The 27,037-nt window shown below is 50.4% G+C and overlaps 1 protein-coding gene across 2 annotated transcripts; it reads right to left on the reverse strand.

The window, feature by feature from the left end:
• Nucleotides 1–23,890, reverse strand: LOC116948743 (melanoregulin-like). Of its 2 annotated transcripts, none has more exons than XM_032965780.2 (5): nucleotides 22,713–23,890; nucleotides 6,478–6,652; nucleotides 4,438–4,528; nucleotides 3,814–3,980; nucleotides 1–3,517 (listed from the first exon to the last, which is right to left on the reverse strand). In XM_032965780.2, the coding sequence occupies exons 1-5, from the start codon at nucleotides 22,808–22,810 to the stop codon at nucleotides 3,191–3,193; spliced, it is 858 nt and encodes a 285-aa protein (XP_032821671.2). In that variant the 5' UTR covers nucleotides 22,811–23,890; the 3' UTR covers nucleotides 1–3,190. The 2 variants fall into 2 exon arrangements, with proteins under 2 accessions (XP_032821671.2, XP_032821672.2); XM_032965781.2 differs by lacking the exon at nucleotides 22,713–23,890 and adding an exon at nucleotides 6,864–7,163.
• Nucleotides 23,891–27,037: the final 3,147 nt, after the last annotated feature.

The following is a 27,037-nucleotide window of genomic DNA, read 5'->3' on the forward strand; positions in this document are numbered from 1 at the left end:
GACAAGCAGGTCGTCTGGGGACAGGGAAATACCCTTGATTGTTGATACCAGGTGAGTAGAATTTTGTACCGCAGAGGTGGTCTTTCCAGTGAAAGGACGCAGGATTTCAGACAAAAAACGAGCTAGTTTGTAGGTGGGGGAGCTGATAGTAGAGACTATGGGACGAAGAGGTGTATCAACTTTATGTATTTTTGGTAAGCCGTATAATCTTGGTGGCCTGGCAGCAGAAGGTTTCAACGAAAACTGTTTAGATTGATCAATTAATGCGGTTGAATCAGAAATTATTTTGTTGGTTTGTGTGACGAGGCTGTTGGTGGGATCTCTTTTTATTTTTGTATAACTACCATCGTCGAGTAATTCTTTAATTTTGTTGTTGTATTCTATTTTATCCATGATAACAGTAGCATTGCCTTTGTCAGCTGAGAGAACTACAATATCATTCCTCTTTTTTAATTTATATAATTCAAAACGCTCATCTTTGCTGAGGTTGCTAGCTGGCATCTTAACCATCACTTTACCCTACATTGCTGGGATCACAAAAAAGATCTCCAAAATCTTGAATAAACACAAGATCCAGGTCCGTTTCAACACATTACATAAAATCCGTGATCTGGTTCCGTCTGTAAAAGATGTGATTCCGGACATACAATACCCTGGTGTCTACAAACTAAGTTGCCTCTGTGGTAGTAGTTACATTGGAGAAACCAAACGCCATATCTCGGACCGCATTCGTGAACATAAAGCAGACCTTAAACACGGTAGGACCAACACCTCGGCCGTAGCAGATCATTGTTCTAATTCAGTAGGCTCACATGCCATTGACTTTTCCAAGACGGAGGTTCTTTGTAAGCCATCTGGCTTCCATGAGAGATTCGTTCATGAGGCTATCCACATATACAAACACAGAGACAATTTCAACCGAGAAGATGGATTCTATCTTAGCAATCATTGGAAAGATTTGATAAATCATTTCAGTTCTTGATTGATTGTTCACGCTTACAGTGCCTTTCAGACAGCATACATAAAAACAAATTTCGTCTCCCCCCTCCTCTTTTCAAAAAATAGATGGACTAGTCCTGGCAAACTGCCATCGTTGCGCGTGACGCAAACGTTATTTTTTATATATATAAATAAATATGCCGTTTTCAAAATAAATTTATGCAAACCGACACACCTGATGATGACCGTTTGAGTTATGGTCGAAACGTCGTGAGAATTTTTTATTGTTTTATATATATTTTGTTATTTTGTTGTTTCTCTTCAACGTGACTTTACCGAAAAAAACTAAGAATATGAATTACTGCAGTCACGAAAGCTTTAAATCAAAATTTAGATTGCTATTTATTCTAAGATTCACATTGACAAGGAGGTCCAATATTTACATTGCAGAAGTTAATTCATTGCCTACACACGAGGTTTGTGAAACATTTACGGTAGTTTTAGTGAAAAAATCGTTCAGTGCCACTACCATTTTCGAAAATACGTTCAGAATAAAGATTTACAACACCGGGCGTACGTTTCCCCGATTTAGCATTGCCATTTGGCAAGAAATTAATTTTTTTTTACAAGGAGCAATGTTTCATATTTACATATGAATCACGTACAGACACAAAGGCAACAAAGATCCTCCACGTAGCCTTAACAGACTCTTGGGGCAAGTGCTGTGAGCGAGCTCCTGTGAAGGTTGGCATAGCACACGAGGGGATGGGTGGCCAGCACCATGTCTGACTGCCTTTGTCTCCCCAGTGGTCATGTTTACACACTGCACCAAGTACTCATTTGAGGATGAGTCGACCCAGCACCGGTTTAGAAAATCGTCAGTGGTGTTGGCCGTGAGCAGGAATCAAACTCAGGTGGCCGGGTTCGTAGTGCAGCGTGCTAACCCATGCGCCACTGCTCCTGTGTAAACGCACACGCTGGCACGCACATGTACACAACCTCGGAAAACCCGTGCACGTTGCAACACATCCATTACACAAGACCTAAAGTCATGGCTGAACAATACTTCTGACATCACGACAATAAATTAAGCGGAACCGAGAGTGGGAGTGCTATTGTATCTCATCCCATTATAAAGAAACCCATAAGAGCCAAGACACAAACCTACAGGGTTATGCATATAGAATAAGTAAAAGCTCTTAAGTTAATTTACATAATGAAGATTGCTTAAAATGTGGATGTTTTGGGATTTAACTTCTGAAAACACCCATACACCCACTTCACTCGTAAAGAGTGATAGTGTTTTGTATTCGGCAATTGAAGAGCATAAGCGCTCGCATTGTAAACGTTGGTAAGGTAAAGGCACAGCCCCGCAATGTCTCGCTCACGCCACTGCTGGCAGAAGGGGCCTCCACTCGAGTGAGCTCTAGAGAGCCTCTCTACAGGGGATTTGGCCGACTTCACCATGCTGGCCACAAGTTTGGAACATGCGGGACTTCCCACTCTTTATCCCACCACACGCGACCTGCCGTTCGCCCAGCTGCGGAGTACTCACATTTATAACCGCTAGGTGGATAGAGGTTGGGCTGATGACATCTGGACTTGACGTTAACACAGACTTCAGTGGCACTTTGTGCTTGCAAATCTTATTTTTACACAAAACATCACCTTGAACACACAACACACACCGTGCGGATCTTGATTGCCGTTCGCAAATAATCTCTTGCAGGCAACATTTTCAAGCTGGTTGCATTTTCAAAAACGAAAACTTGTAAAGCGAAAAGAAGTGACCACCAATGACCATGTCCAGGGAGTTTTGCATCCCTCTGAGTATGAGCTCTGTTCAATCACTCGGTGAATGTCCACGAGTGGTTATGAGGTCCGTCGTTCTTTTTTTAATGTTCGCCAAAATGAGACTTTCCGTTCTTGAACAATAACGTGCATGCTCCAATAGTGTTAAACCGTTCGTCTCAAATCGCACATGGACAAGTGTCTGGTGTCATCTTCATAACCTCACCACCACGACCCACTGGTGACGCAGCGTGCTTGGCATTGGCCCCGGTGCGGGGGATGGTAAGGGGTCCTCTGCCACCACCCCCCCCCCCCCCCCCTCTTAGTCGCCCGGCGCTTGCGGGCATCGGTGCAGTTGCACCATCTGCGCCCTCAAAAGAGAGACGTACTCATGCTGTCACCCACTTGGCGACCTCTGACCCCTCCTGCGTTTTCAGTTCTTGTTCTCCAACACCACGAGCTAGAGCTTCAACTCGGTGGGGTTTGGGCCGTTGATGCTGAGGGTCTCCCCGTCGCGCCTCGCTCGTCCCGCCATCGTCGTCGTCGCGGTGGCGATGCCGTTGGCCTGCACGGAGCCGTGCGGTGTCACGGCGGCCTCCTCCGCCGGCTCCACCCCCGCCAGGCCGCCCGTCTGGTCCAGCGACGTCCTGCGGATGTCGGCGCGGACTCGCGTGACGCTCACGCGAGTCCGACGGCCGGACGGCGGGCTCTTCCCCCCTCCCTTGGGGAAGAGTTCCTGCGCCTTGGCCACGAACGCGTCGGCCATGTCCAGCTCGACGAGACGGTCCTAGGGAAGAAGCAGCAGCGGCTTAGTTTAGTTTTATTTGTATATTCATTTACCTCTCTTATACTTGTTGTAACGTTCTATCCCGCCCGTACCGGACATCTGTGAAAAAGAGCTTTATAGCTCATCGGATTCCACCGGTATAAATAAATATTCCGATTGTGAATACATGAGATTCGGTCACGTATAAACAAACGCTATATTTTATTGTCTTCATGTCGGTCGAAGATGTACGCCCAAGTTGAAGGTGAAGGCCCTTTGCATGCGTAATGCGCGAGCGGAACAGGCGGGGCACTCACAAGCACGTAGACGTATCTTTGCGGCGTCTCGTGCAGCATGTCGAAGAGGTAGCTGCTGCGCTCCAGGGTCAGCAGCAGCGCGCGCGCCCGCCGAAGGTTACGGAAATCCTCGGGACTCAACGCCGCATTCACCCGCAGCAGCTCGTCCTCCTGGCCCGATCGGAATCCTGAGACGATCGCGGCATGCAACAGAGGCGACGTTCAGACAGGGAAATCACACACCGTGACTCTCGCATTCGACCCCTGGCCCATGAAGTCATGCATATTGCTTTCCAGAGCAGCTTCCACTTAAAATCGTGAAAATGTAAGGATGAGCAAACGGCTGAAGGCATAAAGCACTTATTGAACCAGTGCATTGACATCAGAGCAGATGACTGGGCTGAAGCGATCGTGAATATCAGATCTCGAAATGTAGCCGCACTTTGACGCTTCGAAAATTAAAAATGTTTCTGCGTTGACAATTTCACTGCGAGTGTTGCCCCTTAGTTCAGCAATTTTGCCCATGTACCTTTCTGTGGCACCCCTGATATTATACGTGCACGATAAAACTTGGCGTCGATTCCTTGCCCAGTGATGTGCGTGGTGTGCGGAGGGTGCACGAGTTTCAGTTGAGGAGGTTCGTACCGAGCTGCCCCAGAACGAGCTTCCAGCGGTCGTTAATCTCTCGTCGTAGTTGCATCATGGCGCTGAGTCGCCTGTTCAGGTCCGTCCATTCCTGTGAAGGGAAACCAATTGTAACTCTGTATTGCCCATGGGCATTTGTCCCATAACTATTAGAATACAGGCGTGTTTGCCGACACTGTCCCGTGCGAGCTGCGCGCGTGTGATAATTACAGTGACAATGATAATAATGACGCTCATTTGTTTTTGATACAGCATCTTATACGCTGGGGCGACTCACGGTGCTTTACATCACATCGCATCTCAAACATTTAAGAGGGCACCAAAGTGTTACTATCCCCGTGGACACAAGGTGCCTCAGCACGTGGTCTGCGAACGTAGTAGGCTTTTGCGACCAATATCATCCATAATATAGGTTTTTTGGGTAAATATATAAATGTGTCATTAAACCTGCCACCACCCGACACAGCCAATTAGTAAGGGTTGTCACGTAAACAGAACATGCCAATACATTACTAGTACAGCACACCGGTGTGTAGGAGGGAAAAGCCACAACATTTACAATCCGAGTATGACGTTTCGGCAGCAATTACAACTAGCTTCATCAGGCAAGAGCCAGATTTGTGGAGAAATCCTCCTGTTTCGTTCCTTACACTTGTGAGCAATTTATTGCGTGAAGTGAGAGAGGGGAGTAATGAATGCATATAAATAACCCACTGCCGGTTGGGTTATTGTATAGTAATCAATGTACATTATGCAACGTGCATTATGCAAGCCTATTGTTCTTGTACCTTCTTTCAATTGTGTGCACTAAAATAGCCGTACCTGTAATTCTTAAATAGTAATCCCTATTGAAGTACGGTGACCTGTATAGGTATGTATTTAAACAATGTATTACTTGATGATTTGCTTCCAAGCAGCACTAAGTCTGTAGCGATCCGAACGGTTAAAATTATTTTTATTTCTCGAATTAGTCTTGACCAGGAGTAACTAGTTTTGCACCGAACTTCAACATAATAAAAATCAATTAAGTGTCCTCAATTGCTTTTGATAATGTTGGCACGCGTGTCCTGCCACTGCTGATATTTGTATTTGGGAGTATTTCATATTTCTTTGGTGTTCTTTTACTCTCGTGCTGATCATTCATCCTGTTTGCCCAACATAGCATTTGCCACACGTCCAATTAATCCGGTACACACATTCTGTTGATAGCTTCGGTAATACATTTTTGTACCAGATATGTGTTTTATGTACCGTGCCAAATCTGACTCGGATGTTTTGTTTTTCAAAATATCTAGCTAGTTTATCAATTATTCCCACAATGTATGATATTTTAAAAGTTTTAATTACTTGGTCAGTTTCAACGGTCGTATTATTTGATATATTCTGATATATTCTCAGCAGCTCTCCCGCTATATTTTTCCCCTGGTGACGATTGCTTGTGTTGCAATTGAAACGTCGTGATGTTGTTAGTATTTTTATTATTTTATTATTTGTTCTATCTACATGCCTTTAACGAAAGCCCCAAAGAATATGTTAATGTAAGTGGTGGGCAGCAGCCGCGACGGTGGATCGGTTTCCACAAATTAAAGGTCTGCCAGGTAAAAATGTGCCTCCATGGCAAGCGCGCTGAGGTGGCTATGTTAATGAGAGAGATTAGCATGTTAATGTGAGATCGCAGAGCCAGAAACCCATCCACCCATTTCAAACCTTTATAAACAGTTTGCCTTTAGACGCTAACCCCCTTTTCCTGATGACGACCGCTTGTGTTGCGATCAAAACGTCGTAGTTTTTTGTTATTTTCTTTGAACCTATCTACGTGATTTTACCGAAAGACCCAAAGAATATTAATTCCTGCAGTCACGAAAGCTTTAAGTCAAGATTTGGACTTTAACCTTGCATTGCAGCGCCGAGTTGCCCATTCAATTCCATCCTGCAGAGAGATGCACGGCCGTGTCCCTGCACCGTGTGTGTGACCGTGTGTGTATGTTACGCATGGCCGTGTCCCTGCACCATGTGTGTGACCGTGTCTATGTTACGCACGGCTGTGTCCCTGCGCGCGTGTCTCAGTTGCTCGGCAAGCTGAGCGACGAGCTGGTCGGAGGGCGAGTGCTTGTGCGTCGCGTCGTGAGGCTCGCTCCACAGAAAGGCCTCGTCGTCAAGGCGACGCCGCTTCATCTGCTCCTGGTAGCACAGCACCGAGTCCCCCTGGGCATGACTGCCAGTGTGCACACGCACGCACGCACACGCACGCACGCACGCGACCAACCGATCAATCAAAACTGTCAATCAATCACAGATCAATCAATGAATCAGCCTCTCGATGGATCAATCAATGAAAGCCATGAAAATTGTCTGTAGATTTCTTGCCGGAGAGTATGTGGCTGAAAGACATTCAGTGAAGGGTATCTGTGTGTGTGTCTATTTACACGTGTAATAAAGCACTTCCACGACGACTTGTGACTTCCGTCTTTTTCTTTATGAATAATCACTGCTCGGCTCCGCACCCCCTTTTCCAGATGGTCACTCTCTCTCTCTAAGGCGCGCGCTCCCTCGTCCACTCTTGCCACGCGGCTCCCCTCGCTCTCTCTCGCTCGCCGCTGACTGGCGCCGCGCAGGGAGTAGAGAGGGCTTCGGGCCCAGAGGTTGCCACGTGGCCGGTGGCGTGGCGAGGTGGCGGAGATGCAGTCCGGGCTCCAGGTTCCCACACCGACCCCGAGTCCTCCCCCTGCCTCTCCTTATATCACTCTCGGCGGAGCTAAGCCCCGCCTCTATCCACGCCCCCTCCTGGAACCTTCCGGACGCTTCCCCGAACGTACCCCCAGAGCTCCGCCTATTACCATTGGCCCAGATGTAACCTTTAGCTCTGATTGGCTACAAATAACCATGCAGTGCCTATACAGCCCATCGTCGTTCCTCGGTGGCGCTCTTACATTACACATATTGCAGTTACCAGACAGATCTCAGCAATCGATTTGTTTTGTGCACAGTATTAGAACCGAAGTCTTAAAGGTCATCAAAAAGTGACTCCTCATTGTTGCCCATATACTGTACATACTGTACAAAGGTCAATGTGAAGGGGTCATCATGGTGATTGCCACTCAATGAATTTCCCATGAATTTCCCATGAATAATTTTGATAAATAATTTGAGCTGATCAAATTGGAATTACCCAGTGACTATTCGAATGAGATAACTTTCAAATTTCCCAAACAGAAATTGTTTCCGTTTAATGGCCACTGCTGTGCTCTGATTTGTGCGTCGTTTTTAGAGTCAGGTTCTGATTAAAGATGTATTTTATTGTATGGAATCCATCACGCGTAGCTTATGTCGATCGCTGTGTCCTAAACACATTCTTTTGACAAAATAAACAGAAAGTATACATTTTATCCTGCTGTGAATAGGACTAGTTTTTCGAAATGACGAAATATATATTTGCACATCATATTGATGTTTTGCAAATGCATTTTATTCTATTACTAGCTTTACTACCCGGCTTCGCCCGAGACTTGGATTCACCACGTCCGGCCGCCTTTGTCCCCCCCGTGGCGATGTTCACACACCACACCAGTGACTCGTTTGAGGATGAGTCGACCTAGGGGAGGCCCAGGACCGGTTCAAATAATCGTCACCGGTGGTGACCGTGAGCGGGAATCGAACTCGGGTCGCCGGGTTCGCAGCGGAGCGCGCTAACCACTACACTACCGCTCCCCCCACACACAAACACGCGCGCGTCCATAGGTACACATACACGTGCTTGCTGAAGACACACACAACTTTCAGGGTGCGTACGGCAGTAAACGACTGAAATAATAAAGCAATGCTGCGCGAAGAATGCCTTAGACCTGCAACACATTTGTGTTTCACTTTACCCGCGATGAGCAGGCACACTCCGTTACGCTTCCGCACACAGGTCACATGACAGATGTGATGTCACAGCTCATGTGCCATGCAAAATATATGCATTATTGCGCCCCCCCCCCAAAATTTTTTATATACAAAAGTCTATTTTGATCATTTTTTCATGGTGTACAGTCTGGAAAGTACCCCACATGGCAAATTTCAAGTTTGTTGCATGTCGGGAAGTACGCTAAACATTTTGAACAGACACACATATTCACAAATTTCCCTTTTACATATATAGATATTTCACTATTTTACTTACCTGGTAAAGCCCACTGAGCTACATATAGCTCTTTTTCAGAAGTGACCTGGCCACAAATGATAGCTCCATGAAGTGGCTTATCATCATGTGGAATTTTATAAATGTGGAGGGAACAACCGGAGGACCCAGATAAAAATCCACACTACCAAAGGGGGAACATGCAAACTTTGAATATACAGACGTCATGGTTGGGACCGAACCCATGCCCCCTTGCATACCAGGTGAGGGAGATTCGATCTCGCCAATAAACACCTATTTGAAACGCAGTGACTGATATAAACACATCTATCCAACACTTATTTCTGCCAGATCCTGTAGTTGTCACAGAGTTGAAACCCCAACTCAGTGACATGTTCTTACCGTAATTCACCTGTGGTCACCGACCTTTAAACTGCAGATGCTTCCGCTCACTCTTTTAGTAACCTGCCCTCCTCCTCTACCACCCTCAGCACCTCCTCCACACCCAAACATCCCGCAACCTTCACTTCGCACATACATCTACAGTACTCTCTCCCAACGTGCTTAAGAAACATGCGTTTAGAGCAGTGGTTCTTAACCTGGGTTCGATCGAACCCCAGGGGTTCGGTGAGTCGATCTCAGGGGTTCGGCAGAGCCCCCGCCACGGAGGCCCGGACACACTTGAATTATTGTGTAAATTTGTGATGACACACACGGCCCGCTTGGCCATCACTGGCTGCAGATGATCATGCTACACTGCTTGGCCAATCAGCGCTGCGGGGAATTTAGTGCGTACTCAGTAGTCAACGTGTGACTGTTGTTGTCGTACGTCGTGTGATTTCTTTAATATTTTATCCATACTAACTATGTCGGGCAAAAGAAGAAAGTGGTCGGACGAATATGTACAACATGGATTCTCATGTATCACGGAACGTGATGGGAGTGAGCGTCCTATCTGCATGATTTGCAACGCCAAGTTGAGCAACTCTAGTCTTGCACCGGCAAAACTAAAGGAACACTTCTTGAAGCTGCATGGAGACGGGGAATACAAGAACACAACACTTGCTGAATTCAGGGTGAAGAGAGCCAGATTCGATGAAAGGGCCACTCTGCCTGCTCTTGTACCTGTTAACAAACCGATCCTGACAGCATCGTACGAAGTTGCTTACCTGATCGCAAAGCAGGGCAAGCCACACACCATTGGTGAAACACTTGTGAAACCAGCTGCATTAAAGATGGCGAATCTGATACTCGGAACAGCGGCCGAAGGTAAATTATCCCAAATTCCCCTTTCAAATGACACCGTCAGTGACAGAATAGAAGACATGAGTAAAGACATCTTGGCTCAAGTAGTCGCGGATCTGATTTCAAGCCCGGCAAAATTCAGCCTTCAACTCGACGAAACCACAGACGTTTCTGATCTAAGCCAGCTTGCTGTTTTTGTACGCTATGTGAAAGACGACATGATAAAAGAAGAGTTTTTATTTTGTAAGCCTCTTACAACAACAACGAAGGCAGCCGATGTGAAGAAGCTTGTGGATGACTTCTTCAGACCCAACAATCTGTCATGGGATATGGTTTCTGCAGTTTGTACGGACGGAGCTCCAGTCATGCTGGGAAGAAAGTCTGGTTTTGGTGCGCTAGTAAAGGCCGATGCACCACACATCATTGTGACGCATTGTATTCTGCACAGGCATGCGTTGGCAACAAAAACCTTACCTCCAAAAATGGCAGAAGTATTAAAAACTGTGGTGGAATGTGTGAACTATGTGCGAAAAAGTGCTCTGAGGCACCGCATCTTCAGTGAGCTGTGTAAAGAAATGGGCTCTGAATTTGAGGTACTTCTGCTCCATTCTAATATTCGGTGGTTATCCCGGGGACAGGTGCTGAATCGTGTTTTTGCCATGCGTGTGGAATTAGCCCTGTTTTTGCAAGAGCACCAACACTGCCATGCAGATTGCTTCAAAAATCCTGAGTTCATTCTCATTTTAGCGTACATGGCTGATATATTCGCAGCTCTCAATCATCTCAATCAGCAGATGCAGGGTGGTGGAGTCAATATCATGGAAGCAGAAGAACACCTGAAGGCTTTTCAAAAAAAGCTACCGTTATGGAAACGACGAACAGAGAACAATAACTTCGCAAACTTCCCGCTTCTGGACGACTGTGCAAGTAAGATCGAAGATGTGTCTGGAATCGGAGATATTTCTGTATCCACGGAACTGAAGCAAACAATTGCCACGCACTTAGATGAGCTTGCAAAGTCTCTCGACGGATATTTCCCTACAAGAGAGTCATATCCAGCATGGGTGAGACAGCCGTTCACGTTTGCTGTTGAAACAGCAGATGTCAATGATGAATTCCTCGACGAAATCATTGAAATTCAGCAGAGCCAGGTTCAACAGCAACTCTTCAGAACAACAACGCTCTCAACGTTTTGGTGTCGACAAATGAACAAGTATCCAGTTATTGCTAAGAAAGCCCTGGATTTTTTTATACCATTTGTTACAACATATCTTTGTGAGCAATCCTTTTCGAGGATGCTGGACATAAAAACGAAGAAAAGGAACAGACTTTGCTGTGAAAATGACATGAGAGTGGCACTTGCCAAGGTGAAGCCACGCATATCTGAACTGATCTCTCAAAGGCAACAGCAGAAGTCACATTGATTTCCAGGTATGTAATTTGTTGTGAGTTTATGCATTGTGTTGGTTTTATTCTTTGAACAAGGTAATGTTCATGCACGGCTCATTTTGTGTACCAGTAAAAACATATCTATGTCTTGAATTTGAAAAAAATCACATTTTATTTTTCACTAAAGAGGGGTTCGGTGAATGTGCATATGAAACTGGTGGGGTTCGGTACCTCCAACAAGGTTAAGAACCACTGGTTTAGAGTATTAGGCTACTATACATTTTCAATTAATAAGCCACTTTATTGAGATACCATATGTGGCCAGGTCACTTCTGAAAAAGAGCTATATAGCTCAGTGGGCCTTACCTGGTAAAATAAAAATGGTTTATAGTTTTATTAAGAACTTAAGTCGCTAACCCCATCATTCCACACAAATTATATCGTACTCGGTTGCCGTTTCTAACTAAAGTTACCTCCAAGTGCCGACAGCTCTGTACTTAAAAAAACAACGTATCGCACTTAGAGAAGTTTGCTACGTTATGGGCGCAATATATAAAATAAGGTTCTTGTTATTGTCACGGCATCATTAAAAAGTGCTGTTGTTTGCAAAGTAAGGCAAGGGAGGGGGGGAAGGGGGTTGGGAAGATCATGCGGGGAGCTGCTGTGCTCTCGGACGCGGTTGCTCAGAGACAGCAGCTCCCACGTGCGTCAGTGCCGTGGGACTCTAACCTAACGCTGGAAATGGAACACAGTGCTGACCTCCTGCCAGCAGCACGCAGCCTGCCCGCGTGGGCTTGCCCCAGCTCACAACTCCCATCATCGGACCTCTGTGTCAGCAACCGAGGTCTCCTACCCACACCTTCCCATGGTCAAACTCCATTCAACTGGAAGCTGCCACTGCTCCACTCCTGCCACCAGTCTGGAGCTCCTTCCCCTCTCCCCAAATCATCCACACTTGCCAAGTCCCATGAGTCCGGCCTTATCTCTCTGCACAGAATTAATCTCTATGTACTGAACCTATGTTCTACAACAGCTTCCGACTGCACGATCCGTGCGGTACACGCGGTAATATCTTCAACTACCCACGTGTATTACTCATGTACGACCTTTTTGTTAATCCGCTGCCGGATGAGGGTCTCCCGACGCCATGTGGGTCGTGAAAGTTATTTGACCATTTTTTACCATGCAGGTCTGTGCGGGTTGGTGAAGTTGGGGATCATGGACTCGAGGACATATAAGCACAGCACAACAAATATTTTTGCTCCTCTGCTGCCCGCAGCGTAGACAACAGGAGCCGAGATGTCGATGACAACCTGGCTTGATATTGGTAAACCATCCCAGCAGTATCCAGGCTCCAAATTGCTTAGCTTCCAAGGTCCCTTGAGGTCAGGTCCACTCCACGCGATTTGGTCGTGGGCTCTCACCCACGCAACCCTTCGGTCAATTCCACCGCACGCAATGATCCAGTTCCATTCCGCGCGGGGAGACACTGGAGTGCCCGGAGAAAACCCACGCATGCGAGCGAACTAACTAAGGTTTGCACCACGAGGTACGACCACGTACTTGCCTGCTTGCTGTACTGCCCGTCGCTGGCATTCCACTGCCCACGCAGGTGTGCGTCTCGTGCACGTGGTCGCCGGCTGATGCGCTTCATGTGTGCTGACTGTACGCTTACTCGCTGAATTAGCTAATTCCTACGCTGGTGTCGCCGCCATGTGGATAAACCCAATCACATGAGCACCTCTGGCACTGTTGCCTCTTTGTTAAACATTTTCTGCTTACCGACTTTGGCACCGAGTTAATAAATAAATAATACCTCGATGAAAGGCCAAGGTTTTCCTACATCGCATTAATGTGAGGAAACATTCGACTGGCGTTGGCTCCTCCTCACCAGGTCCACGTGAAGTTTTTGTGGGGGCACATGGCTGCTATACTTTTCCTTCCCTTGACTTTTACCACCACTGAAAACTAATTTCTTTAGAACTGCTTTTTGTGCTTAGTTTGTTGTCCTCCCACACCTCCGATGAGCACGGTTGGCGAGGTACGGTGCGAAAGAAGTTCAACATACACCACCCATGCCCGATGCCAATCACCCCATTGTCATTCACCTTGGTTATTTCAGTTATAGTTGCAAAATGGGATACACCAATTGCAAAGCTAAATTCAAACAAACAAAACGAGTTGTTCCAAGGGATTCCTTTGTGTGTGCAACAAACTCCTCAAAATCACTGCAGCGTGGCTCAACGATGGCGACGTTTAAGCCTACGGCGCCGCGAACTCTGTATGTATGTTGACCTTCTTTCGCACCGTACGTAGATAATGCTTCCTGCTCGAGCCACGCCGCAGTCTTATCGCAGCCTCGGCAACATCACCGGGCTCCACTGACGTTCCCAACCTCAAGCACTTTCTCCAGCCACAAATGAACCATAATACCTTGTTGATCTTGTCAAGGAGCAGAAACCATTACACAAACTCCCGTCATCCTCGCAGCAGCGGCTTTTGGCTAGCCATCGCATCAAGACGGTCACCGCATCGCGCGCTTTCAGATATGCTTCTGCAGCAGTGTGCAACACTCTTCCTTCCGATTTTAGGTTGGCTACTTATGGTGCCGAAGAAGTTCAACACATATACCTACATACATTTGCCAGCAATAAGGACATGACTGCCGGCCAGAAACGTGTAAGGTTGTACCGTACACGCCTTGTCCTTTTGATGCTTAAGTTTAAAGAGCCACAAACCTTGGCTCGCTTGAGGCGGTAACCATCTCAAGACTGTGTGCAGAATGTACCCGAGAGTGATGTCATCTTGACATGCAAAAGTATGCTGGGATTAACAAGTAGCAGGCTTTCGTGACCAATATCGTCAATAATAAGGTTTTTTTTTGGGGTTAGATGGCGCAAATATATATGTGTCGTTAAACTCGCCACCACCCGATACAGCCAACTAGTTAGGTTTGTCACGTAAACAGAAGTCAATTAGTTACTAGAACAGCACACAGATGTGTTGGAGAGCAAAAAAAATCGTGTCACTCGGGACACGAGGGCGATTTTTGTGTCACTCGGGACACGAGGGCGATTTTTCTGTACCACGCATTCGGCATGAGCTGGGCAACCATGGGGGGCTTCTAGTGTCCTCGAGACAAATCTACTTTTACTTAAAAGCAGATGGAAGGCGAATTCCTTTCTGCATCGCTGCATATATGTACTGTATGTAAAAAACAAACCCATGTGCTTTAGTCCATCAGCCAGACCAATATTATCCAGCTGCTTTTTTTCAAGCAAACTGTGTATTTGTGAAGGTTGGTGGATCACACAAATGTTGTAAAACTTGCTTCCGTGGGCGTCAAAGAAGTGCCATACCCTGACTTGCCAGGAAAAGGCAGCAGAGCAATAACGTGGACTCCACCGGTCCCAACTGTATGGGGCAAAGTGTTGCCCTCTCTCATGCATGAGTTTTTCCGGGTGCTCCAGTTTCCTTCCACGTGTATAAACACTCATTAATTGACCGATAACTGCGTAATATAGAGGAACGCAGAGTTTCGGCATTTGTTGGTGCCAGCTCACCGCTTAGCTGCCGCCTTCCCGCTCATCTGTGATTCTTCCTCGCCCCTCCGAGTCGCCCCCTCTCTTAAATAGTTAGCGAATATATATATCATGCGGTGCATTATAAGTTGAAATGCTAAAGAAGGAATGTTGTGTGACTGTTTTCCCTGTGTCAAAAGCCATCCATAAGTGAAAACATTTTCAAATTGGTTAGTAAAGTCATTTAATTTTGCCATGCACTTGACTGTCATTTGCAGGTACAGGCACAACAGGGAAGTCATTCTGAGGCTCAACCAGCTCACACACGATGCACGTGACATGGGCGCACTGGGGAGACGGTCACGGACGTAGGAGGTAGGGCGTATAGTACAGCATCCGTGTACAGCGCGATATTTGCTTTACAGCGGAATGTCATTGCAGTTGGGTTAATATCCTGGCGGCTCACGTGTGTGAAAGCATTTAACTCCACCAGCAGCCCCCACACGTGGCCAGCAACAGGAACAGCCCCAGACAAACAGGGTCATTGTAAGAACACGGCACAAACAGCTGTCCCGCGCTGCCTGCGTTCAAGGGGGCGACACAGTGTACTACGCGAGACACATGTTAAGGCTCGAAGCTGCGACCTGGGTTACAAGTGGGCTACCGTGAGATGTAGGTGGACGCCATGGTGGCTTAGAGATGTTAACTACCTCGTCTGGTATGCAGGAGGATGTGGGTTCGATCCAGAACCTGACACCTCTATATTCGGAGTTTGCGTGTCTCTCTCCCCGTGATTGCGTGGATTTTTGCCTGGGTCCTTCAGTTTTCTCTCCACATTTGAAATCAACATCACGCTTTTTAAGTATTTGGCTGCTATAATTTTCCACATGATAAGACAATTCGCTGAGCTATAATTTGTGATAACCAGGTCACTTGTAAAAAAAAGCTATATAAATCAGTGGGCCTTTTCTGGTAAAATAAAACATTGTTTAGTTTCTTCTATTATTGGAAAGCGAACTGAAATCGGGGAATGCGTCGGCCGGCATTGCGTAGTTTGTGTCCACCTGCGGAAACGAGTCCCGGAGTCGGTCTAGTTGGGAAATCCGCGGCACCGCAGAGCGCGCCGCTCGTTAGGGAGGACGTGAAGCTGGATGGTCTGCCCGAGGATGCCGCTCCGGCACGGGGTGTGATGCGACCCTCGCCGCTATTTTAAAGAAGGGACCACTTCTAAAAATAAAGTGTTACGGTGCTGGGGGTAGACTTACGCTTGACCAGCACAAAGCTCCAGAGGGCAAGTAGCCTGCGAGACCGAACCATGGACAAAGGGCGAGGACAGATTCACAGCAGCTCTCCCTGCTACAGCTTCCCCGAATCTCTCATCTCCAAGCCCCAACTCATCAAAAATGTCTCTGCCAAACTCTTCGCCCATGCCTGTAAATGAGACCACATCGCCCCAATACTCCAATCCCTCCAGTGGCTCCAAATACAATCCAAATCAATTCCAGGATTGTACTCATTATCATCTACCATAGTCGACCCCCCACACATCTCACTCTACCCCCCCCCCACACATCTCACTCTACCCCCCCCCCCCCCACACATCTCACTCTACTCCCCCCCCCACACATCTCACTCTACCCCCCCACACATCTCACTCTACCCCCCCCACACATCTCACTCTACCCCCCCACATCTCACTCTACCCCCCCCCCCACATCTCACAATACCCCCCCCCCACATCTCACTCTACCCCCCCCCACACGTCTCACTCTACTCCCCCCACACATCTCACTCTACCCCCCCCCCCCACACATCTCACTCTACCCCCCCCACACATCTCACTCTACCCCCCCCACATCTCACTCTACCTCACCCACACATCTCACTCTACCCCCCCCACATCTCACTCTACCTCACCCACACACATCTCACTCTACCTCACCCACACACATCTCACTCTACCTCACCCCCACACATCTCACTCTACCCCCCCCACACATCTCACTCTACCCCCCCCACACATATCTCACTCTACCCCCCCACACATCTCACTCTACCCCCCCCACACATCTCACTCTACCCCCCCCACACATCTCACTCTACCCCCCCCACACACATCTCACTCTACCCCCCCACACATCTCACTCTACCCCCCCCACACATCTCACTCTACCCCCCCCACACATCTCACTCTACCCCCCCCACACACATCTCACTCTACCCCCCCACACATCTCACTCTACCCCCCCCACACGTCTCACTCTACCTCACCCACACATCTCACTCTACCTCACCCACACACATCTCACTCTACCTCACCCACACATCTCACTCTACTCACCCCCACACATCTCACTCTACCCCCCCCACACATCTCACTCTACCCCCCCCACACACATCTCACTCTACCCCCCCACACGTCTCACTCTACCCCCCCCCCACTACTCCCCCCACACATCTCACTCTACCCCCCCCACACACATCTCACTCTACCCCCCCACACATCTCACTCTACCCCCCCCCCCCCACTACTCCCCCCACACATCTCACTCTACTCACCCCCACACATCTCACTCTACCCCCCCACACGTCTCACTCTACCCCCCCCCACTACTCCCCCCACACATCTCACTCTACCCCCCCCACACATCTCACTCTACTCCCCCCACACATCTCACTCTGTATAAATCCATATTGCAGTGCGATGTTGTTGTTCTTGTTTTGCATTACTGTGCGGCGATGCTCGCCTGAGTACTGCGTGCCCCTGCACGCCCACCGAGAGGGCACACACCATGCAGGGCGGGCCCTCTTGTCCCCACATCCTGTTGGGAAACTCAGCTGTGGAGTGCCGCACGGTGAAGGGAGACACGAACAGTCGCTCTGATATCGCCCTCTCCCTCCCCTGCGTGCACACGTCCTTACAAAACACGGTTGTCGAGTTGAACAACCCAGCAACACGACCACCACACGCCCACCCACCCTGCACCACTATCACCACTACCCACAGAAGCAGATACCACAGAGTTACATCTGATATTCCTTCAAAGTGTCGCATTGTGAGAAAGGCGATGTGTCTTTTTCACGTGTGCTCTGACGGGATCTCTACTGAACCCCGATTGACAAGCACAGCCACTGTTAGCTCGGGTTATTCATGGCCAGGAATCGGGTTGCTGCGATGATAGACGCAGCTGTATGTGCACAAGGCCACGATTTCTCAAATGTAAACAAAGACAAATACTCATAAAAAAACATAATTTTTGGTTATTTTCTTTTAACCTATCTACGTGACGTTCCCGAAAGACCCAAAGAATATGAATTCCTGCAGTCACGAAAACTTTAAGTCAAGATTTAAAGACAAATACCCCCCGTATAGCCTTAACAGACTATAAGTGCGGTAAGCAAGCACCTATGGTATGCCCAGGACCAGTTCAGGTGATCGTCACTCACGTTAGCTGTGAGTGGGAATCGAACCTAGGCCACCGGATTCGTAGCGCAGCGCGCTCACCATTACACTACTGCTTCCCATAATGGAAACACACGAACGTACCCACGAGTCAGCTTGGACAAACAGGCAATTGACAGAAACGCGAATGCAGGACCCTCCTGGAAATTATTCCTGAGGATCAGCGAGGCTCTTCCGAGTAGACCACATCTGCTCCCATCATTCTGGGGCCCCTTTTGAGAATCATAGGAAAATGTTTTTTGTCTTTTCACGGTTGTTGATCACAGGCACAAAGGAGCAAAATGCCACGTGGTCAGAAATGAACAGCCCTATTGAAGGTGTAGTAAATAGGAGTTTATAGATTTCTTGATTTGAGCGAGGTTGTTTGAAGAACTTCGGATGAAGGGATGATGGGAGGGAATTCCAAAGCAAGCAAGCAGTGTTGTGACCTGCACTGTAGCGAGTGGATGGGTGGATGAGTGAGTGGATAAGTGAGCAAGCGAGTAGGGAAGTGAGTGTGTTGTGACCTGTGGTGTGGTGGTTCAACAAAGCATGGACGAGAAGAAACAGCGAGTCCGGTGGACTTGAGTCTCCAACATCGGTGTCGGAATGAATGCGTGAAGCTCATAGGAACGGTCGCCACTATAGAGGTTCCGTTTTTTGTAAATGTTTCATGGTCGACGGTGCAACGTTGCGGAAAGCATTTGCAGGCAGCCAAGTGTACTTTTACATGAAGGTTATGAATGGCAAGAGCTTAACGACACAAATGCGTGCTTGAGTTTTATATCTCAATGAGTGTGTTTGTGGGAAAACCTACAGCGGAAAATGTGTGGTGAACACAAGCACCAGGGCAGAGTGAGAGAGGCAGACTTACGCCGCTTCTGTGTAGGCAGACCTAGACAGAGGCGGTCTAGGCAGACCTTGACAAAGGAGACCTAGGCAGGCCTAGACAGAGGCGGTCTAGGCAGGCCTAGACAGAGGCGGTCTAGGCAGACCTTGACAAAGGAGACCTAGGCAGGCCTAGACAGAGGTGGTCTAGGCAGGCCTAGACAGAGGAGACCCAGGCAGGCCTAGACAGAGGTGGTCTAGGCAGGCCTAGACAGAGGCGGTCTAGGCAGACCTAGACAGAGGCGGTCTAAGCAGACCTAGACAGAGGCGGTCTAGGCAGGCCTAGACAGAGGCGGTCTAGGCAGGCCTAGAAAGAGGCGGTCTAGGCAGGCCTAGACAGAGGTGGTCTAGGCAGGCCTAGACAGAGGCGGTCTATGCAGGCCTAGACAGAGGTGGTCTAGGCAGGCCTAGACAGAGGTGGTATAGGCAGACCTAGACAGAGGCGGTCTAGGCAGGCCTAGACAGAGGCGGTCTAGGCAGACCTAGACAGAGGCGGTCTAGGCAGGCCTAGACAGAGGTGGTTTAGGCAGGCCTAGACAGAGGTGGTCTAGGCAGACCTAGACAGAGGCGGTCTAGGCAGGCCTAGACAGAGGAGACCTAGGCAGACCTAGACAGAGGCGGTCTAGGCAGACCTAGACAGAGGAGACCTAGGCAGGCCTAGACAGAGCTGGTCTAGGCAGGCCTAGACAGAGACGGTCTAGGCAGACCTAGACAGAGGTGGTCTAGGCAGGCCTAGACAGAGGTGGTCTGGGCAGACCTAGACAGAGGTGGTCTAGGCAGACCTAGACAGAGGCAGTCTCGGCAGGCCTAGACAGAGGCGGTCTCGGCAGGCCTAGACAGAGGCGGTCTAGGCAGGCCTAGACAGAGGCGGTCTAGGCAGGCCTAGACAGAGGCGGTCTAGGCAGGTCTAGACAGAGGCGGTCTAGGCAGGCCCAAACAGAGGTGGTCTAGGCAGGCCTAGACAGAGGTGGTCTAGGCAGGCCTAGACAGAGGCGGTCTAGGCAGACCTAGACAGAGGCGGCCTAGGCAGACCTAGACCGAGGCGGTCTAGGCAGACCTAGACAGAGGCGGCCTAGGCAGACCTAGACCGAGGCGGTCTAGGCAGGCCTAGACAGAGGCGGTCTAGGCAGGCCTAGACAGAAGTGGTCTTGGCAGGCCTAGCCAGAGGCGGTCTAGCCAGACCTAGAGAGAGGCGGTCTAGGCAGGCCTAGACAGAGGCGGTCTAGGCAGGCCTAGACAGAGGCGGTCTAGGCAGACCTAGACAGAGGTGGTGCAGGCAGACCTAGACAAAGGTGGTCTCGGCAGACCTAGACAGAGGCGGTCTAGGCAGATCTAGACAGAGGTGGTCTAGGCAGACCTAGACAGAGGCGGTCTAGGCAGACCTAGACAGAGGCGGTCTAGGCAGGCCTAGACAGAGGCGGTCTAGGCAGACCTAGACAGAGGCGGTCTAGGCAGGCCTAGACAGAGGTGGTCTAGGCAGGCATAGACAGAGGTGGTCTAGGCAGATCTAGACAGAGGCGGTCTAGGCACGCCTAGACAGAGGCAGTCTAGGCAGGCCTAGACAGAGGCGGTCTAGGCAGGCCTAGACAGAGGTGGTCTAGGCAGGCCTAGACAGAGGTGGTCTAGGCAGACCTATACAGAGGTGGTCTAGGCAGGCCTAGACAGAGGTGGTCTAGGCAGACCTAGACAGAGGCGGTCTAGGCAGGCCTAGACAGAGGAGACCTAGGCAGACCTAGACAGAGGCGGTCTAGGCAGGCCTAGACAGAGGAGACCTAGGCAGGCCTAGACAGAGGTGGTCTAGGCAGGCCTAGACAGAGGCGGTCTAGGCAGACCTAGACAGAGGTGGTCTAGGCAGGCCTAGACAGAGGCGGTCTAGGCAGACCTAGACAGAGGCGGTCTAGGCAGGCCTAGACAGAGGTGGTCTCGGCAGACCTAGACAGAGGCGGTCTAGGCAGACCTAGACAGAGGCGGTCTAGGCAGACCTAGACAGAGGCGGTCTAGGCAGACCTAGACAGAGGTGGTCTAGCCAGGCCTAGACAGAGTCGGTCTAGGCAGACCTAGACAGAGGTGGTCTAGGCAGACCTAGACAGACGTGGTCTAGGCAGGCCTAGACAGAGGCGGTCTAGGCAGGCCTAGAGAGAGGCGGTCTAGGCAGACCTAGACAGAGGCGGACTAGGCAGACCTAGACAGAGGCGGTCTAGGCAGACCTAGACAGAGGTGGTTAAAAGTGGTGAGCCGGGAGGTTGGAGGACTGCAGAGTGGATGTCGAGATGGCAGTCTGGGGCAGGAATGAGTGGAGAGAGAGGAGCAGAAAAGCAAACCCCACAAAGGTGGAGAAACAGGCCAGGAAAAAGAACAATACATTTTCGTTATAGACATGTTTAAATCAAATGTAACTCTGTGAGTTGCAAACGGACATAAGAATTGACGGGAATACGTATACGGTATGTAACGTTTTCTGTGTCATTATTCTGTATGAGTAAGTTATACTAAGGGATTAATGTCAGCCGGAAATAGTCCTGAACTTTGTTCTGGGAATTGTTTTTGGCACGCGAGCCACATCAAACTCTGGCTGGAAGAAATACAGTGTACGATAATGATGCATACAAAGGCTTTTCGGAATATAGGGTACAATAATACAGAACTATTTTGGATAGCTGTACGTTGTACTGTAGCGTAGTGTCTAACGCTGTTAAGCCATTGCTCCAAGCCTGCCCTAGCAGCGTTCCGGAAAATATCGATTGGTAAGTTAAGCCCCTGGATTATATCACTTTGACTTACTGTAGTTGAGTGTAAACGTTGATGTGAGAGTGAAGGACCTCTGGCCCTGCGTGGTATCGAGCGGGTGCCGCTTGAGGAATCTTACAAACCCAGCACCACGAGTCACCCTCCGTGCCGTCCCTGATGTCCCCCACGCCAGCAGGACGCAGCCCCCCACCCCCCGAGGGAGGCGACTTGAGGTGTGCAAGTGGCGCGGTCACATTGCTCAGATTGTTCAACTCACACTCGGGCCTTGAGCACTTGCAGGTGGCCCACACGCGTGCAGCCCCGCGTACACGAGTGCAGCCCCGCGTACACGAGTGCAGCCCCGCGTACACGAGTGCAGCCCCGCGTACACGAGTGCAGCCCCGCGTACACGCGTGCAGCCCCGCGTACACGCGTGCACACTATGCTAAACTTATTTTGCATCGTACGTAGACAACCGCGCTAATAGGGGGCAGAACAACAAACTAAACACAGGAAGCAGTTCTGTGTGTGTGTATTTGAGTGTGTGCCTTGGAAGCAGTGGCGCAATGGTTAGCGCCTGGTCCTGGGCCTCCCCTAGGCCGACTCAGCCTCAAATGAGTGCCTGGTGCGGCGGTGTGCAGTCAAAATCGCCACGGGGGAGACAAAGGTGGCCGTGCGTGGTGCTGGCCACCCTATAGCCTGAACCGACTGTTGGGGCAAGTGCTGTTAGCGAGCACCTATGAAGGCCGGAACGGCACACGAGGGGGTGGGTGGCCGACACCACGCCCGACCGCCTTTGTCTCCCGAGTGTGCGATGTTTCTACACACCGCACCACCTACTCATTTGAGGCTTAGTCGACCTGGGTACACACACACACAGTCTGGTTCACTCACTCCAGCCAGCCCGGCCTTCACAGCCCAACTCAGGCCCGGCGTGGCTCACCTGATGAGCGGCTCCCTCTCTTCCGACTCATCTGGGGGGCAGCAGCAGCAGCAGAGACCCCCCCAGGGCGTGCGGGGCCGTCCCGAGTGGCTCCCCATCGTCCCGCGGCGCCCGCGGGCTGCCCCCGGGGCGCACCCCGAGCGGCTGAGGCCGCCGCCGCCGCTGTTGTGGTAGTGGTGGTGGTGGTTGTTGTTGTGGTTGTTGTTCTGGTGGTTGTTGTGGTTGTTGTTGCTGTTGTTGTTGCTGTTGTTGGGCTGTGATGATGGACGCGGTGGCTGAGCTGTGCGCTCTGCTGCGGCTGTACTCCGTTCAGAGCTGCGCCGAGCCACGCTCGTGTCTGTCGCTGTGTTTGCGATACTCTGTGTGTGTTCGTCTGTGTGTGATACTCTGTGTGTGTTCGTCTGTGTGTTCGTCTGTGTGTGATACTCTGTGTGTTCGTCTGTGTGTGATACTCTGTGTGTTCGTCTGTGTGTGATACTCTGTGTGTGTTCGTCTGTGTGTGTTCGTCTGTGTGTGATACTCTGTGTGTTCGTCTGTGTGTGATACTCTGTGTGTGTTAGTCTGTGTGTGAGACTCTGTGTGTGAGACTGTGTGATAATGTGTGTGTGTTAGTCTGTATGTGATACTCTATGTGTGTTAGTCTGTATGTGATACTCTGTGTGTGTTCGTCTGTGTGTGATACTCTGTCCGGCAAAACAACCCCCTACCTCCTCGCGGTGCCGGACGGGCAACTCTGTCGTGGACAGTGCTGTGGGGGGAGTTCCAATTTTGATTGGCTCCTCCCCTCATGGCATATGTGTCCACCACAGGGGCTAAACGGGGGCTCTGGACGGGTGCGAGGGGCTGGTAACCCCTCCACCTTCAATTAATTACCACAAAACCACGAATTAAAGTGAAATATGTAACAACTAAGCTTGTGCCGGAGGCCCCGGGGGGCCAGGCGTCTATGACGTCTCCTGGCCAAACCCCAATTGGCGGAGCCAGGAGATTGAATACCTACCCTCGGGGCTACTCCAGAAACAACGAAAAGCCACTACGGGTGGCCACGTGGAATGTTCGAACGCTCACTGCAGAGGAGAGGCTGCCACTCCTCTGTCGGGAGCTGGACCGGTACCGCCTGGATCTATGCGGCATTCAGGAGGTCCGGTGGACCGGCTCTGGCTCCTGCCACCATGAGGGGTGGACAGTCCTCTACTCGGGGCAGCAGACTGCCAAACAACAGGGTGTGGGTCTTCTTTTGAACAAAAGAATGAAGGGGGCGTGGGAGCGTGGCGGTGAGGTGTGGGAAGCTGTAAGCCCCAGGCTACTTTGGGCTCGCCTTCCCATCAACCGGAGGCGAGGAATGGTGGTCGTGGTTACTTATGCCCCCACCGAAGATGAACATCCGTGGAGGGATGCAGGCAAAGCCGATGAGTCAGATGCCTTCTATGACCTCCTGTCACAGGTGCTGGCTAAAGTGGCCCCTCGGGATAGAGTCATCATGTTGGGTGACTTCAATGCCCGAGTTGGTCATGATACTGGCACCTGGTCTGGAGTGATTGGAGGGCATGGGCCAGATCAGCTCAATAACAATGGTAGGAGGCTGCTAGATTTTTGTGCAGCCCATGGGCTTGTAATTACCAACACGCTGTTCCGGCATCGGCGCATCCACACAACATCATGGATGCATGCCGGGTCCAAGCAAGAACATCTGCTGGACTACATAGTGACGGACCAGCGAATGCGAGCCCATGTCCTTGACACCAGGACCTACCGTGGAGCTGATCTGCCCTCTGACCATCGACTAGTCATCTGTAAGATGCGCCTGCCATTCTTCCACTCCGGTGGTGGGTGTACACCCAGGACCCCATTCCAACCTAAAGTGGCCTGGTCTCAGTTATCTGATGAAAGTTGCAAGCGAGAATTTCATCATCGCTTGCGGCTGGGATTGGCATCGTCCCCGACTCCTCCTGATGTCGAGGGTAAATGGGCGAGGTTTAGGACTGTGACTCATGCAGCTGCAATGGCTGCTTTGGGTACGCGGTCCAGACCTCCCCAGACACCCTGGATGACAGAGGAGTTGTTCAGGATGGTTGAGAAAAAGCGACAGGCCCACTGTCATCGGCTACAGAATCCCACGTCAGAGAATGAGGAGGCTTACCGCAGCCTTCGCTCGGAGGTTCGGAGAGCCGTGAGGCGCTGCAAGGATGGGTGGTGGTCGCGGGTTGCTGAGGAGATGGAGTCTGCCTCAGTGGCCCGTGATCACAAATCGCTATTTAACTCCATCAAAAAAGTAACCTGCAGCGCCGCACCTATTACCATCATTAGGGGAAAAAACGGTGATCCAATTTCCGACCCCCAGGAACAGGTTCGCAGATTTGCTGAGCATTTCTGTGAGGTCCTGGGGGAGGGAAAATCCCACAGCCAGGAAAACATCGTGGCACAAAGTGAGGATGACCCTGCTGAGGCTGCGGTGCCTCAAATATTGGATGAAGTCACCCCCTGTGAGTGGCTGGCTGAGGTGCCATCTGCTGAGGAAGTATTGAAGGCGATCCGGAGTCTGAGACCAGGAAAGGCAGCGGGCAGAGATGATCTCCCAAGCGAAATGCTGAGGGAGGGTGGCGTTTGTGCACAGACTGCCCTATATGACATCATAACAACAGTCTGGACCACTGGACGGGTTCCGCAGGATTGGAAGGATGCCCTGGTGGTCCCCCTTTTTAAGAAGGGGGACCGCACAGACTGTAACAACTACAGGGGCATCTCACTCCTCAGTGTGCCGGGAAAGGTCCTGGCAAGGATTATTCAGCATCGCCTTGCCAGGCACGCTGAGGAGAGGCTTGCGGAGCCCCAATGCGGTTTCAGGAAAGGGCGGTCCTGCACAGATGCCATATTTTCTGTCCGTCTGCTACAGCAGAGGTGTAGGGAATTCCAACAAGACCTACATCTCTGCTTTATTGACCTGGTCAAGGCCTATGATACCATCAGTAGGCCTGGGCTCTGGGTCGTTCTTCGTGCTTTTGGAGTACCTGACCCTCTGCTCACGATCATTAAGGACCTTCATGATGGTGAGCGGGCCCGGGTAAAACTACGTGGCCGGGAGTCAGAGCCATTCCCTGTACACCTTGGGGTGCGACAGGGATGTCCTCTGGCTCCCACATTATTTAACATCTATTTTGACCACGTAGTTCGTGAAGCCTTCAATAGCTGTACCGGGGGAATCTCCATATGGTACAGATATAATGGGAGGCTAATCGATGCCCGGGTGCGGTCAAGGGATGGCTCCCTATTGCTCAACCACGTTATGTATGCTGATGACTTGGTAATAGCTGCTCAGTCAGAGGAGGAGTTGGAGACGCTGCTGCTGAGACTGGAGCGTGCCACTAAGAGGTGGGGCCTTACCATCAGCCCCACCAAAACTAAGCACCTGCCTGGGTATTTTGTACCATCGGACACTCCACCCCCACAACTCCCAATCGGTGATGGGGCAGTTGTGGAGAGAGTGGAGAGTTTCCCATACCTGGGCAGTGTGCTTATGACTGGCTCCAGTTTAACAGCAGAGGTCTCACTCCGAATCAGTCGAGCGGCAATATCTTTTCATCGGTTGCGTAACGCTGTGTGGAAGCTACCTGGTCTATCGCTCCGCACTAAGCTTCAGGTCTTCTCGGCCACGGTCATTCCCTCCCTTCTCTACGCTTGCGAAACGTGGACCCCCCTAATGGAACATCTTCGCCGGTTAGAAACATTTAGGCTGACCTGCCTACGATCCATCCTGGGTTTAACCAGACTGGATTGTGTGAGGAGCTCACAAATCCTTGAAAGATCTGGGCAGGGTCCCATCGGTGAGCTCCTCCGGCAGGCAAGGCTGCGATGGCTGGGTCATGTAGCCCGCATGCCCAGCCACCGCATGCCGAAACAGCTTTTGTTTGGCCGGATTGAGGGGGCTAAGCGGGCGCGGCACGGGCTAGAGAAGAGATGGAGTGATGTGGTACAGGAGGACGTGGAGCTGAGTGGACTTGCCGATGACTGGTACCAGCGGTGTCAAGATCGGCCTCTGTGGAGGAGGCTCGTGAAGGATGCTACTGGGCAGTTGGAGGCAGTCGCCCTCCAACAACAACGGAGGGCGGAGGAGCGACGCTCACAACAGCGAGCGGAGCGCCGGGTGGCTAAAGCACAGCAGGTTGGCACAGTAGGGGGCACAGGTGGTGCATCAGCCAGTCATCTCAGTCAGTCGACCCGTGGCACCTGGGTCTGCCCCGTGACCTCCTGCCAGCGGGCGTTCGACACTTCACGTGGCCTCAGGGTGCACATAGCCTGGCACAAGCGTCGTGGTGACGTCACCGCCA

This window comes from Petromyzon marinus, chromosome 34 (assembly GCF_048934315.1).
Source record: "Petromyzon marinus isolate PM22_M1 ecotype Great Lakes invasive population chromosome 34, UKy_Petmar_22M1.pri1.0, whole genome shotgun sequence".
Lineage (NCBI taxonomy): Eukaryota > Metazoa > Chordata > Hyperoartia > Petromyzontiformes > Petromyzontidae > Petromyzon > Petromyzon marinus.